The sequence below is a fragment of the Mauremys mutica genome, chromosome 15 (assembly GCF_020497125.1).
Source record: "Mauremys mutica isolate MM-2020 ecotype Southern chromosome 15, ASM2049712v1, whole genome shotgun sequence".
Lineage (NCBI taxonomy): Eukaryota > Metazoa > Chordata > Testudines > Geoemydidae > Mauremys > Mauremys mutica.
Genome location: NC_059086.1, coordinates 103,597 through 119,987, shown reverse-complemented (window position 1 = coordinate 119,987; position 16,391 = coordinate 103,597). Strand labels below are relative to the sequence as shown.

Below are 16,391 nucleotides of genomic sequence, written 5' to 3'. Positions count from 1 at the left end.
AAATAGACAGAAGGCCTGCTTGCTTTGCTGAAAGTGGCTGTACTGTAGTTGTCATATTTCCTTATAAATTTATTTCCTGCTGTGGCAGCTTCCCAAATCTAAAAGTAGCTGACAGGGTTCTACTGAATGGATAGTGGTAGGGTGACCCCATTCATCTTGATTTAGTCCATTCTCTGAGCTTTATGACAGCTGAATACCATGCTGCCAACCCACAGCACTGCATGTTATAACTCAGTCTTCACAAAAAATCAATGTGTGTAACATATTTGAGCAAATGTTTGTGATGGACTACATTTTCTGCATGGCATGAACTGAACTACAAAGTGAAATTTACTTTCATTTTCCATTTATGTCCCTGAAAAAAGAGAAGAGACTAATATTTGCACTTGTCATTGCAGTTAGTGCATAAAGATCATTAGAGTTTAGTTTCAGGTTCAAGAAATATAAAGTTTGAGTAAATTTTGTAGTAACAGTTTATGAGGATTGTTTTTTTTCAGATGTGATATATCACCTCTCTTTCAGAATGCAACAAATGTGGTTAATTTTATAGAAAAGGGAAATGCAAGAGAAGAAGATAAAATTCAGGATGGCCAACATAAATACCTTATTCAGAGGCCTTAACAATATGACTTAATTTTCTCTGCAAACATAGATACTATTACAGCACAAATAACAGGCACACTGCAAGCACAGTGTCTCAAAGAATTCAATAAATATGAAAATTATTCTAGGTATTAAGAAGAGCAATGTCTCAAAACAATAAATAAATCCACCACCAAAAATATTGTTGCTGTTGCAGGCACATATCTGGAAGTTGAGTCTATAGTGCCTTGCAAGAACATTATGATTAAAAAAAATAAACTCTGGAAATCCAGAAAATCCTTCTATGGACTGGTACATCCCTCCCCAGCTCCTGGGCAGCAGACAGAAAGGAAAATGGTTTGCTGCTCCATAGGACACTTTGTATGGGGCCTGGAGGACTTCAGGCAGAAACTAAGGTTTGTGCCAGGGGAAGGATGAAGGGTTAAAAGTGGATGTTACAAATATTAATCGCTAGAGTTACTGACTAAAGCATTAACCCATTGTCACTTCCCATAACAACCCTGTACCATGCTAGCCCCTCCAAGTTGTGTTTGATGAAACCGATGTTTTATTTTTCCTCCTAATAAACCTCGGGGGTTGTCTAGTGCATTTACTCAGATTCCAGAGCACTTCAGAAAGGTAGATAAGAATTATCCTCCCCATTTTACAGATAGGGTTACCTGAGACATAGAGAGTGGAAGTGATCTGCCAAGGTCATGGAGTGCATCAGTGGCAGAGTCAGGATTAGGACCCAGGTCTCCTGATTTCTTTTCTTGGGCGCATTCCCATATAGCTGCCAGCTATACACAGAATTCCATGGAGGTAATGAAATAATATGGCACTCTACATCACGGGACATATTCTGCTGTGTACTGAGTAACTCCATACCAAATAGATCTGCTAAGGACAGTTAGTTAGAATCATAACAGGTTGTAGACAAGAAACCAGTTGATGAACTAATCTAAAGAAACACTCCATGAATCAAATAAGAAACTTGTGAAAAGTCAAAGTCACTGGGACAAGGACAAAACAAGATTTATTTAAATTTGCAATAATCTATTCTACTATAGTTGTCCTTAATATCACAAGTTTTTTTTTTTATGGGAACATAATAAAGGGGGGCCAGATTTTCTTATGGCATCTTAATAACGGCAGTGAGCAGCTTGGCTTTCCATAATGCTTTTCTCAGAGTGGAACATCCTAAAGTGTTTTGCAAAGGATTTAATTACCAGTAATGCAGTGACTGCACTTTGCTGGCCTAGCATTAAAGACAATATCAGTAAATGCAAAACTCGGAACCTTTATATTATAAGTAGTAAGATTGCAAATCTTTCAGCTTCCATGAGGAAATATTGTACTGTCCTCCAAGGTTAATAAAACTCTAGCAATTTTGTAGTTGAATTCAACAATACCTTTGTGTTCTTATAAAAGCTATTTTAACTGGAAAAAATCTGATACGGTATCTTCTTCATAGCAAATTCCTGAAATTCTAGAACACCTTTATAGAAAATAAGTTAAAGTGCTTTTTAAATCAACGAATGAGAAAATGGTGCCATAATGTCTATGTAGGCAAATGCAGCTATGATGTGGTCAGGAAAAATTCTCACAAAACTGTACTCATTAGAGCTTGTGTTAGCAGAAAGAAGTAATGTTGGCCGAGATACTGGGATCATACTATCCTCCGTCTTGAACAGAGCCAAGAGAGCTTTAACTTCCCCCTGGACAGCCGCAGTAACTGGGCAGGTGGGATTTTGGTTTAATATTTTATTCAGGGGATAGTAGCCTCCATCAATGCACTGCCACTGCTTAATACTATAATATCACAAGAACAATGCGGAGTCTGAGCTTGCGTCCTTACAGGAGACTCTAAATAATAACAAATTTGAGCCCAAAGGTGAAAAGGTGATCATTTGAGCCACACTGACACAGTACATTGGAAAAAAAGATTCAGATTGTGATGTCTCTTGGGTTATAAGATTTTCCCGCTCAAATGAGATTCCAGAGACAAACCATTATTTCCTGTAATGTCTATTGTGAGATGCTTTTTGATATTAATAAAATCCCTGTTCAGAAGGTCTTTGCTTTTTCAGTCCTAGGCACAGAGTATTTTAAATTCTGTTGTACCAAACCATTCATTTTATTAATCTTCTCCATGCTGAAATACATAAAATCTGTAACCAAGTTCTGCACAACTGTACGTGGTCAAATTGCCAAAAATAGCTTTCCTCAAAAATGCTTTGCTATATTATATTCCAAGATGCCACCTGACTAACTGTTATGCATACAATGAAACCTTTTCAGTTTTACAGAAAGGCCTGCAATTCTGCTATTACATGAGATAACCACAGAAACAAATTTCTTAGTCACCTCTGGCATAATCCTCTAAAGTGACAACTTTTAAAAACCTTCCGATGCATAAAATCAGATTTTGTCAGTTACATAAAATATTTATGGGACAGAGACAGAAACTGCAAATTGTGTATTAGCCATTCAACAGTGTAGTTATGGCTTTGAGGGACACCTTATCAGCCGCGTGTTATATTAAAAAAAAAGTGTATTGCCTTATGAATGACAGTTTATTGGAGAAGAAATTCACATACTAAATATTAATTCTTGTGAGGCTGGACTCATGCTGGCTAGTCACAAGTGCTGGAGAGAAAATACTTTCCTTCTGGGTTTCTCCAAATATTTCTGTGCAGTTCTATTAATGCCCATAATCTGGAGTAATCACCACCCATAATCCACCATTTCATTATAATGTTGTTGTTTGTTAGGTTTTTAAAGAATTGGACTCTGCCCCCTTACACTGAGTGGGACCTTAAGCTCTCTGGAGAAGGGACTGTCTTTGTTCTGTGTTATACAGTGCATAGCACAATGGGGTCCTGGTTTATGATTAAGGCTTCTAGGCACTTTGGTAGTACACCTAATAATAATTAATAAATTCTGCCAGTTGGTTTCAGTGGCCCTGCTGGTGGAAGAAGATACTGTACAACATAAGGGTGGCAGAATCAAGGTTAACCTCATACCTCTGAAAACCAGACTACCCAGCTGCGTTCATTGGGGATGTTCAGTTGTATCCAAGAGCAGAATTTAGCTCACTGAGTGCAATAAATATTTTATACATCGATAGATAAACTGAATTCTCTAGGAAAAAAATCATGAAGCATATGAGATGCCTATGATGGTTAGCCGAGTTACAGAATACATTCTTATATACATTTGACTAATATGGTGACAAGTATGAGAGATGGAGGATGGCAGCTCAGGTGACTAGTGTTGGGTAGGTACATTCAGTTCCCATGGAGATAAAAGATGCTGGGGAGAAATTGCACCAGTTTGATAATGCTTTATCATTCACTTGTCCAGTGTGTTGTAGTGAATTCTAAGTAAAATACTTGATAATCTGTAGTAGTATAAGATCTGCTATCAGTTGAGTCTTGCAGTAAAAACCTTTCCACCAAAGTCTGTCTGAACAATTTGCACTGTAGTTTTCTTCTTAACTGGCTTCTAAAATGTTATAAATCCGTTCCCCCTCCCCCCCCCCCCGCTAGGCTATGGGAATAAGGAAACCATGACTTAGAGCACTGTAAAATTGCACCACAATCTGTCTCTCTGTGATTGCTCTACACCACATTTCACCTGCTGAAGAAGAGTGTGTTTGAGCTCGTTAATGGCATGATGTTTGGCTGTGCCTAAAATCTTTATTTTTTGCCCCCAAGCATCATGGACCAAACACATGGTCCATGGACTAGATGACCTCCTGAGGTCCCTTCCAACCCTGAGATTCTATGATTCTACATGATGAACTTCTAACAGTCTCATTATTAATTAATTAAACCTTACCAAGCACAGTTCAAGTCAGCGTTTCAAGTATGGTTCTGTCAGATGTACACACAGTAAATAGCACCTTATTACATGAGTAGTCCCATTTTTTCCAGTGAGACTGTGTGTATAGTAAGGTACTACTCAGCATGAGAAAGTGGGGCAGAATCTGGCAAAGTAATTATAGTGTATTGTATATGTGTGACATATAATCTTGCCTCCTGATGCATCACTGATTAGATGTCTGCCTTCTTACTGTAACTTTTACAAGAATGGATTTAAGAAATTACTTAATATGTAATGAGTCTGAAGGAGAGATGCATAGAATCATAGAATATCAGGGATGGAAGGGACGTCAGGAGGTCATCTAGTCCAACCCCCTGCTCAAAGCAGGACCAATCCCCCGAAAGATTTTTGCCCCCTCAAGGATTGAACTCACAACCCTGGGTTTAGCAGGCCAATGCTCAAACCACTGAGCTAATACATAAATTAAAGGATAATTTATATATCCTTTAATATTAAACTATAGTTTATCTAATCAGAAGCATATACCGCTAAGGTTTTTATAGCTTTGCAGAAAGGTTTTGGCCTTATTTTTATTCTTAAGCAGCCCACTGCCAAGTTTGTTTACAGGAAAATTCTTACCTGGAATATTAGCTCACTTTGTGCTGAGAATGACAGTTTTGCTTTTTTAGTATAAGCATACATTGCTCTTCAGCTATAGAAGGAAAAACAGTTTGTTTGGGCCTCTGTTGTTCAAGTAAGGAAACTTGATTTACCTACTAATGGAAATTGGACTCACTGATCCTTGGGACATCAGATGATCAAAACTAAAAGGATTATCCATTTTCTTTGCTTAATCAGGGGCTTACTATTTTAATATGCTGGTTCTCAGCATTATCTGATATCAGTCCTAAATTAATTGGAATCAGATATTTAAAGTAGATGACTTATTTTATGTGCTTACTTATTAAACAGTTAATTGGCCATTACCCATGTGCCAAAAAGGGACAACACAATAATGGTTCATAACTACCTGTGGATAATTAATTTAATGAAGAGAAAGAAGAAGAATTATTTTCAGGAATCAGTACGGGGGGAAAATAGTGCTAAATGCATGGACCTTGGAATAGACTAACTAAAGAGGTGATGGAATTACCATCAATGGAAGGCTTCAAGACATATTATTTCATCATAGCTCCTGTTATCCGTTGAACATGTTTCATGATGCAGCACATACACCATTGGCTTTAGATGTCAAGCTCAAAACAGTGAGTATGAAAAATGTTATAGGTAAACTGTGTGTTGCTGCCCATCTCACACAATTCCAAAGTGCCTGGATAAAAACGCATGCCATTTATAGATTCTCTTCTCACCTTCAAAGGACTTTACAGACTTTAGCTCGTTAATCGTAGCATCATGCTATTCATACAGTGTGGACAGATGTTCAAAAATGAGTGTCTAGCAGTAGGCTTCTAAATCCATCATGGTGCATTCATCAGAGGGATTAAATTCTAGTGCAGACCAGCATGTTGCCCACTAACAGGCTGTGTGGTCCCTGCAAACACACTCTAACAGGATTAGGTTAATGCACACTGGGGAACTTCCTAGGGTTCACGCTGGCCCGTTAGTATGTGACACGCTAGTGCATGCTAGAATTTACACCCCTTTGGTGTGAATTAATGTACCATGTAGACAAACCTTGGGAGTGTCGGAGCACCCAGTCAGTGAGAACTGCAGGTGCTCAGCACCCTTGAACATAAGCCTACTTTCATTTGGGTGCCTGTGAATTAAAAAGCCTAATTTGGTTTGGACATTTTGGTGGATGTATTTTATATTTTGACTAGCCTTCAGCGTCACTAATGATGTTGAAATGCTCGAGTCATGGATATGTTTTATAACAACTCTAAACTGGTGGAGCCCGCTACCTAGATTCAAATACAAGCTTAACTGCTAATCATAGCAGCAAAAAAAATCTCCCTTCCTGGAGGCTAAGTTCTCCCAGGATTCCTTTAACAAGCTCGGAATCTTCTCCCCATTGGGCTACCCCGACCCCTCTTATCCAGGGTGGAGTCTAACACACTACACTACCCCAGAGGAGACAGTAAGTAACTTGTAGCTAACAATAGGATTTCAGCACTTGCTAACAGGCGGGGCAAGTGTGGAATCCTGTTACAGCTACATCAACCTGTTAATACAAGTAACAGAGTAATATCCATTTTTCTGATGATAAAGTCATGGCAGTTTGACTACAGGATGGTGAGAAATGAATGGCATTGGCCCCCAAAGTCCTTGGGCCAAATCTTCCTTTAAGAAACACGGCACTATTCCCATTGCAGGGACAATCTAGCATCCACAGGGATGTTCTTCTTTCTGAAGACCTAAGAAAGATGTGTCTCCCTCACTACCTGGAGCTCACCCTTCTAGTTCTCCTCTGGTAATCTCACAACCTCCCTCCTGACTCCCTCTTCTTCTCAACACCAAATCCTCTACTGACCTTATCTTGTCCCTCAACAAAACCAGCCCCTATTCTGCCATTACATATTGCTGCTCCTTATCATTGATCTCGTTGTCCACTGTGTATTTCCATGGGCATGTTCAGACTGTCATTCCTATCCTTTACTATGATCATTCCTTACCTTTCCAACTCCTCTTTTAAAATGGCACTGTAGAGTAGGAAAAAGATTTAGGCACATAGCTAGTCTGCTGAGCCTTCTGCTCCAAATTATGCAGTTTATTCTGAATACTGTGCATCTTGTGATCATTTGTAGCTCTTCCAAGAGAGTTCCATAGTCCACAGGTCCTGTGAAAAGGTATTGGTTACTGCTGTATTCTAGTTCTGTTGGAAAGCTGCAGATGGTTTTGTTCTTTGAACTTTGAGTTCACATTAGAACTCAAGTTTCCTAACTGTCCTTTCCATGGGACATAGCCATGGCAGATATCTGGAGCCAGCGTTAACTAAGAGGCTGCTCTTTTATAACATTCCCCTCTATTCGACATTGGTGAGGCCTCATCTGGAGTACTGTGTCCAGGTTTGGGCCCCACACTACAAGAAGGATGTGGACAAATTGGAAAGAGTCCAGCGGAGGGCAACAAAAATGATTAGGGGGCTGGAGCACATGACCGAGGAGAGGCTGAGGGAACTGGGATTGTTTAGTCTGTAGAAGAGAAGAATGAGGGGGGATTTGATAGCTGCTTTCAACTACCTGAAAGGGATTTCCAAAGAGGATGGATCTAGACTGTTCTCAGTGGTAGCAGATGACAGAACAAGGAGTAATGGTCTCAAGTTGCAGTGGGGGAGGGTTAGGTTGGCTATTAGGAAAAACTTTTTCACTAGGAGGGTGGCGAAGCACTGGAATGGGTTACCTAGGAAGGTGGTGGAATCTCCTTCCTTAGAGGTTTTTAAGGTCAGGCTTGACAAAGCCCTGGCTGGGATGATTTAGTTGGGAATTGGTCCTGCTTTGAGCAGGGGGTTGGACTAGATGACCTCCTGAGGTCCCTTCCAACCCTGATATTCTATGATTCTATGTAGTTGCAGCACAAACACAGCTCTTTTCAGTTCTTCTTGTTTTTCATCATTATATCGTATTATTATTTTGTATGTGCAAAAATGAAATTAGCCATTGGTCTTGTCAGAATAGTTCCTTTTGCTGGAAGCATCAGTGCTTTGCAGGGCACATTTCTCAAGCTTCAACATCTCAGTATTTGCTGAGACATGAAGTGGCGCTGGTCACTGAGGAGACACAGCAAAGAATAAAGGAACTGTGCTGCAGAGCTAACAAGTAATAACGAGCTGCCATAAGCAAAGTATAAGGTCTCTGGTTTCACTTAGTTCATTATGGATAGTACCAGATTGAATGGCAGATGCTTATGAAAGTAAAATGACAATGATCAGATAAAGAAGTCAGCATAACCTCAGCTAGTAATAACTATGCTTTTGTCCTCTGATGTGCTCATAAAGTTCCCCCCCATGTTGGGCTCAGGTACCTGAGGCTATGATTTAGCTCTAAGTAGAATGAACAATGCTTATCCCACTCTCTGGTTTCATCTCTCTGTGGCTACTGCATACGTGACATAATCTAGTGATATTAAACCTGTGACTGTTTGCATGCCGCTCTCACCGAATTCCTCAAGCTCTAACTGAGCTCAGCCAGAGTGAACAGAGACCCCACCACACATTTGTGCATTGCCACACCACCATTCAGGGATGGAAATGTCCTTTGTGGTTTCCAAGGCTGTGTACTACTGTACACAATGCTTGGCTAGAATGAACCAATATGAGCTGTGATGCAGACTGTGCTATCATTATGTAAAAGACACAGTGCAGACAGAAATAATTCTGTATGTAATTTATATTTGTCCATAAATATAGTAAAATAAAAACATAAAATCTTCGCCATTCAATGTAGGACTAAAATCAAATGTGAGCCGAGGCGAGTCTAGAACTTAGAAAGAAGAGTTAGCACGATGATAGGCACAATATGAGAACCAGGATAGGATAAGAGAGGTCATGTAACAGAAGTAAAAGAAATGGCATTCTGTAAAAAGATGTACACAAAACTTCACACACAAACGGAAGAGAGGAGAGGGGTGCAAAAACAGAACAAGCAATGGCAGAATATACAGAGCTGTGCAAAACATTGAGGAGAGGTTCACAAGAGACATACATATATACATTGCCAAGAACTAGCGGACAGTCAGGAGCTGGAAATAATAAAAACATAAGAATGGCCATACTGGGTCAGAGCAATGGTCCATCTAGCAGCCTTGTTCCAACAGTGGCCAGTGCCAGATAGTTCAGAGGGAATGAACAGAACAGGGCAATTTATTGAGTGATCCATCCCCTGTCATCCAGTCCTACCAGTCAGAGGCTTAGGACACCCAGAGCATGGGGTTGCATCCCTGGCTATCTTAGCTAATAGCCATTGATAGACTTATTCTCCATAAACTTATCCAATTTTTTTTTGAACCCAGTTATACTTTTGACCTTCACAACATCCCTTGGCAACGAGTTCCACAAGTTGAGTGTGTTGTGTGAAGAAGTACTTCCTTATGTTTGTTTTTAAATCTTCTGCATATGAATTTAATTGGGCAACCCCGGGTTTGTGTGTTACACAAAGGGGTAAATAACACTTCCTTATTAATTTCCCCACACAATTCATGATATTATAAACCTCTATCATATCCCCCCTTAGTTGTCTCTTTTCCAAGCTGAACAGTCGATTTTAACTGTTCCTTACTGTTGTCCTTCTCTGTACTTCTTCCAAGTCTAATGTATCTTTTTTGAGATGGAGAGACCAGTACTGCATGCAGTATTCCAAGGTGGGCAGACTTTTATATAATAGTATTATGATATTTTCTGTCTTATTTTCTGTCCTGTTCCTAATGGCTGCTAACATTGTTAGCTTTTTTTGACTGCCACTGTACATGAACTTCTCTGGATACACTGGTACTGAAAAGCACACAGGAATTTTTTTTCCAAAGAATGCACTAGATCTTCTCCGGTATTACATCACATCAATGCAGGTTTGAGAGGTATCAGCACTTTGAAACTGAATATAGAGGTTGAAGAGGCACACGGAAAATATCTGCTATGTGCTAAAACAGTGGTTCTCAACCAGGGGTATGTGTACCTCTGGGGTTACAGAGACCTTCCAGGGGGTACATCAGCTCATCTAGATAGTTGTCTAGTTTTACAACAAGCTACATAAAAAGCACTAGTAAAGTCAGTACAAACTAAAATTTCATATAGTCAATGACTTGCTTATACTGCTGTATATATTATATACTGAAATGTAAGTACAATATTTATATTCCAATTAATTTATTTTATAATTGTATTGTAAAAAAGAGGAAGTAAGCCATTTTTCAGTAATAGTGTGCTGTGACACTTCTTTAATTTTATGTCTGATTTTGTAAGCAAGTAGTTTTTAAGTGAGGTGAAACTTGGGGGTACGCAAGACAAATCAGACTCCTGAAAGGGGTACTATAGTTGGGAAAGATTGAGAGCCACTGTACTAAGAGTAGAACACGGAGTAGAACACGGAGCGAGAAAAACATCAGGTAAGGTTGATTCATTGTCTGGTGGCAGATGCATGAACATCCCCAGTGCAGAAACAAGTAAACAGCTTGAAGCGTGCACTAAAGGGAAGATAATCTAATAAAACTGGAAGGAAACACTTATTATTCTCGTTATTATTCTGCTGTGAAAGAAAGGTAACTAAGGAAACCTAGAGATTTACAGATGTAACAGCCTTCAGTCAAGGTCTTATAACATTTGTACACAAGTGCTAAATAGGTGACCCATTATAACATGGGCTCCCAGTCTGACAAATAGTCCCAAGATTCTGTCAGGAGTCTTCACAAGGTTCCACCATCAGCTGATAAATTAATTAGAGGAAATGAAAACGATAAACCTACCTCTATTATATGTCATTATACAACTGAGAAGTTTTATTTCATCTCAAAATAGATGTCTTATAACATATTCAAAGTCTAGCCTCAGGCAGAAGTTGTAGTCAATTATTGTAAATATTCATGGTAATGAATGAACTTTATGCAAAGAATAGTGGCAAAAATCAACATAAATCAAGAAGATCATATATTTACAGAGCTCTTCATAGCTTGTCTGGAAACTAAATTGGGATAGAAAACAAGTCAACTGACAGAATATTAGAATCAGAGATATCAAATGATATTGTACATGCAGTTCCTATGAGTTAGGCTGATACATGAATGTGGGGCTGGAAAATTCAGCTTTTGGATCATGTCCCAACCAGTTTCTTTAGGCTGTCAGCTAGCAGAAGTGTTCATTTGTAAGGTGAGCAGACTAAATACATATACAAAATGGTCAGAAATAAAACCAAGAAATTTTCTGCAAAATTAAAGCACGTAGCCAGCATAGGCTGATAAAGGAAGAATGAGGAGTGCCAGAGTTGGTGTAGCATCTTAAAAGCTTTGAATTCTTCTATAGGAGTTGGAGAGTATCTGGTATGGACCTATGCTGGAACAGAAAGATTGACAAAATAGACAAATATTGCCATCAGAAACTTTATTATGTATTCCATATGTACTTTGCTGTGTGTGTTTGCTTACACAAATTTGTTTGCATTTCAGGTGAGTGATGTTTTAATTGTGACTGACTACATAAATGGCATGAGTGCTTTTAATTTGGAACCTGTCTGTTTATTTGGAACCTTGATTTTTGTGTGTGTGACAGACATCACACTTACAGAGACATACTTTTGGAACGATCAGTGGCAATGAGATGAGGTCTTGGCATAATCTTGATAATGATGCTGCCTGAGATGGTCCCTGGTACTTTGAAAATGGCACAGTCTCCCAGCCAGGGAAAGGTGAATCCATGAATGAGGTCCTGCATCTTATGTTGAATGGGTTCCTTTCAAGTGATGGTCCCTGTTGTATTCCACTGAGAGTTACGCATGAGCACCATGCGTTTGTCGTATGCCCGGGGCGTGAAGAGATCAGAGGGAACCTTTTTCCTCTGTACCAGCAACTGGTCAGGATCCCTCTATAACACTCAGACATATGACTAGGATGAACCTGGGTTAGTCTGCGTGCAATGATCCATAGGGACCAGGGTTGGAGGTCAGCAGGTATTTTTTTTTCCTCAGCTGGTGGTCAGTAGCAAGCACTATTTCTGTTTAAAGTTCCTCTGGTGTCCTGTCACTGCACTGTTTAGCCCAGCCCTTTCTTAGGGCCTCTGTCTCTGTCATCATAGTCATTTCCATAAAAGCCCATTGTGATCTTATAAATAAGAGATTCTGGCTAGAGGAGAGGAATGAAGCTGAGAGACAGATGAAGGCTTCAAAAACCCGTGTTCTACTTTTAGGCCCATGTATTTATTAACAAAGAAACAGTGATGAAAACCTGAGACAATGCACGGGAGGAAGAGGAATTTATTCTAAACAAAATAATTGTCAGAGTTTTCCCTCAGAGAAAGCAGGTCGCATAAACACCCATTGCCCATTATGAATTTGGATATTGAGCGTTGGATCCAGTTGGCAACGGAGCTCATAAATCTGAAACCAGGACATTTTATTCATATCTCTAGACCCAGAAGGAAACCAGCATTTCCTCCCATGTCTGTAAACATCCCTGGGAAAGAAGATTTTCTGTTCCTACAGACTAGAGGCATCCATGCAAATGTCTTGAAATTATGCTTGATTCAGGCCTCCCTCTAGCTTCTTTGTGCAGCAGAAAAGGGGAAAGTTCCACTTAAAACCAAATATTTTCTTTCAACATGCTTATGTTTATTACAGTGTACACAGTGCCACAGTCAAGTGTTCTCAGTGCACCCCTTTAGGTCTCAGGCCTCCATCCATCACCTCTCTTTGAGCGGGGATCTATTTCCCTCTCCCTTCAGACCAGGGATTTAGGTTTGCGTTCCCCTGCAGTTCTCTGTCTTATCCTACCAGGTCTGACCTTAGTCCAGTCACTTAGGTTCCAGTGAGCAGCCAGCTTTCACAAAGCACAAGACGTTTATTTTAGGACAAAGTGTTACAGAGAAAACATATAATAAAACAATGCACAGTCTACACCCATCTTCCACATGGACAACCTGGCAGGTTCCAGTCCTTCACACCCTTCCAGCAGGGTTTTGTCCTCTTAGGTACAATCTCATTTAGGTTTTTGAATCAAAATAAAGAACACTTGGCCAGTTCAGGCTGACCTCCTATACCATGAGATCTTTCTTGGTCTGCTGGGCCTCTTGAACCCATCTGCAATTCCCCCACCCCTACCCCACTGGTGGCACTTCTCAAGAGTTGTTTACCTGTTCTGGGACCTGCAATAATTACTCCCCCACTCCACACACACACTTATTTTAGTTCCCAGGTAACGTCCCCCATGGAGCTAGAATACACTCCCTAGCTCACAAATGTACATATAACATTTTATAGATACCCTTTTTGTATCACTAATCGTGGTACCTATAGCATCTGGCACATCTCAATAGAATAGTTTTTTGAAATGTCCATGTTTTCACTGTTTCACATCTGTCACACTCTTCCTTCCGGCCAGTTTTACCTCTTCCCATTGAGCCCCTCAGATACGTACACTCTTCCCTCACCTCTGGCAATGCTGTTGGTCTTGCCCTGGAATATCACCTACATTGCTATCGATTGATTCTCCAGATTGCATATCTTTGGCCAGCCTTCGGTAACATGCTCATAAGGCAGCTCTTCACAGCCAGGTTTCTCAGACTCATAGGAAATTACGAAGCTTATGCCTTTCGAGCTGACAGTAACTTACTTAGACAAAGAAAATTATGCAATGAGAAATGTCGGGAATCTCTTGACATTAGACTATAATTATATTTACTTTTTGTATTATGGTAGTGCTTAAAGGTCCCTGGAATGTAGCAGCTGCCTCTCTTGTGGCCTGGGGGCACTTTCCATCATGAACTGTTCAAATAAAACTTTACCCAGGCTTTTGGTGGTCAAAAAATGCAGAGACTAGATTGGTTAATATAAAATAAACTCCAGACAAAACTCAAAATTCCAGAACAAAGTCCCTCCAAAATTCTACCCAAAACAAAGGTTTCTCTTTCTCCTCCCAGGCCTTTCTGCCTGGGGCTTTTCCTGCTTTGGCAGGATGCTCCGACTTGCTACCTGGCTGGAGTCTCAGTCCTGACTCTCTGCTAGAGCCTGCTTACTTCTAACAGTTTCTGATTCCTGAGCCTTGCATCTTCCTGCTGCTTTTTTATAGGGAAATCACCTGATTTCTCCCAGGTGTGACTCCTTCAGTAATCAAGTTGGCTGGCCCCAGGCCGTCCAGCCCTTAAGGGGAAAACACCTTATTACAGCCCCAGTCGGGATTGGGGCCTCATTTTGCTGGGCATTACACAGAAATAAAAGACAGGCCCTGATCCAAAGAGTTTAAAAATCTAAATAGGGACAAGATGTAATAGGAGGGTGTAGAGTGTATGAACTGAGGGACACAGAGTAGGAAGATGAGGGTGAAAGTAAAAGGAATGCATGGTTACATATTCTTTGGGTACGTCCACACAACCCGCCAGATTGGCGGGTAGCAATCGATCTATCGGGGATCGATTTATCGCGTCTCGTCTAGATGCGAAAAATCGATCCCCAAACGCGCTCCCCGTTGACTCCGGAACTCCACCAGGGCGAGAGGCGGAAGCGGAGTCAACAGGGGAGCCGCGGCCGTCGATTCTGTGCTGTGAGGACGGGGAGGTAAGTCGATCTAAGATACGTCGACTTCAGCTACGCTATTCTCGTAGCTCCAGATCCAGACTAACACGGCTACCCCTCTGATGCTATTCCCGTAGGTGTATCTTAGATCGATTCTCCCCCCCGGTGTAGACTAGGCCTTAGTAGGTGTACAATTTGGAAACTCCGCAGTTTATTATTTTAAGATAAATCACACATCCAAATATAGTTAACTATCACACTCTGCAAAGGGAATGCAAAGTGCATACAGTAAGTATTCTGGTCATTTAAAAATAAGACACTTATAACTTAATGTGCTAACTATAAACCAACTTTCAACCCATTTTTTTATCTATCTTCTAATGGCAAAATAGGATTTGTGTGAGCCTGAATGTCAAGGTACAGAAATGTTGATGTTGTGAACAAATGTAATGTCAAGACATTACAGCCTGAATGCAATGCTGTGATGTCTCTTGGTGCACAAAAATAGGAAAGAAAGTGCAGCAGCTGTAGTTTCATATCAGATGAACTGCCTGAAAGATTAAGTTTATCAACTAGAGTGCAATATACAGTACAGTGTATGTGCATGAGGTGTTCCTAACAGTTCAGGAGAGCACTCCCTGCTGCAAACCCTTGGGATACAAAGCCATTTTCATGCTTGAGTTACCGCCATAGGGAGCACTTTAATGGATGGGTGGATGGGTGTAGTTTCTTTTAAACTGAAAAAAGATTTTTGCACAAAACATCAATGTAAAAACTAAGGATGCATGAATCATTTAAAACTGCTTCCCATCTTTTCTCCTGGCTGTGTTCTTCTAGGCTTTAACTCTCACTAGAACTGCTACTGCAACAAATGTTGTTTATATTATAGTAGTGCAGGATTGGACTGCTTTGTGCTGAGCACTGTACCAACACAGTGTGTGAGAGGCCATGCACAATGAGCTTACAACTGAAATAAATAAATATACTCTTTTGGTGGCCTTATCTCCATTGTTGAGATGGGGAACTGAGGCAAAAAGGAGCTCTGAATTAGTAAACATCATACAGGGAGCCTGTGTCAGAGCAGCAAATTGAATCCAGGTCTCTTGAGTCCCTGGCACTGTCTTAAGTGCAAGACAGACCTTCCTGACCATAGCGGCAGCTTTTTAAAACATTTCCCTTACTTACATCGCTACATGCTACAGAATAACAACTCAGAGTAAATTAGACTCTTTTTCTTTGATTGCATCCAACAAAACACATACCAAAGTGATAGGAAACAGCCTAGGCCTAGTAAGACACTCAGCAAATCAGTTGGAAACGTTGCTACAGCTCATCTTCTGGCAGGTTCATTTTCTCTGGATCACTGCAATAAACTGACATGTGAAAGCACTTCTCTCACAGATGACAGAGAGAGGTAGTGAAATGGACAACGTGCAAAACAGGTACGAGTTTGGAATGAAATGTCTAGTGAAGCATTCCTGAAATCAAACCAGGACTCTTTTCTGAATTATACTCTTACACAAATACATACTGGGAAATCATTGAATTTATCTGTATGACAACACAAGAATGGCCATGCTGCGTCAGACCAGCGGTCTGTCTAGTCCAGTATCCTGTCTTCCAACAGTGGCTAGGGACATATGCTCCAGAGTACATGCTAAATTGGGCCTTTGGAGGAAAGCCAAGAACATAAGAATGGCTGTACTGGGTCAGACCAAAGGTCCATCCAGGCCAGTATCCTGTCTACCGACAGTAGCCAATGCCAGGTGCCCCAGAGGGAGTGACCCTAACAAGTAATGATCAAGTGATCTCTCT

At 40.4% G+C, this 16,391-nt stretch overlaps 1 protein-coding gene across 4 annotated transcripts in view; it reads left to right on the top strand.

Moving 5' to 3' along the window:
• Positions 1-16,391, top strand: part of LOC123350686 (leucine-rich repeat and fibronectin type III domain-containing protein 1-like protein) — a 217,594-nt gene that overhangs the window by 108,214 nt on the left and 92,989 nt on the right. The window contains exon 1 of one of the 4 annotated variants that reach the window (XM_044989366.1): positions 5,615-5,675. The exons of the other annotated variants lie outside the window; for them this stretch is intronic. Within the exon in view, the coding sequence (XP_044845301.1) occupies positions 5,659-5,675 (17 nt within the window). The 5' untranslated portion in view covers positions 5,615-5,658. Of the gene's footprint in view, positions 1-5,614; positions 5,676-16,391 lie in introns of those variants that run through there. 4 annotated transcript variants of the gene reach the window in all.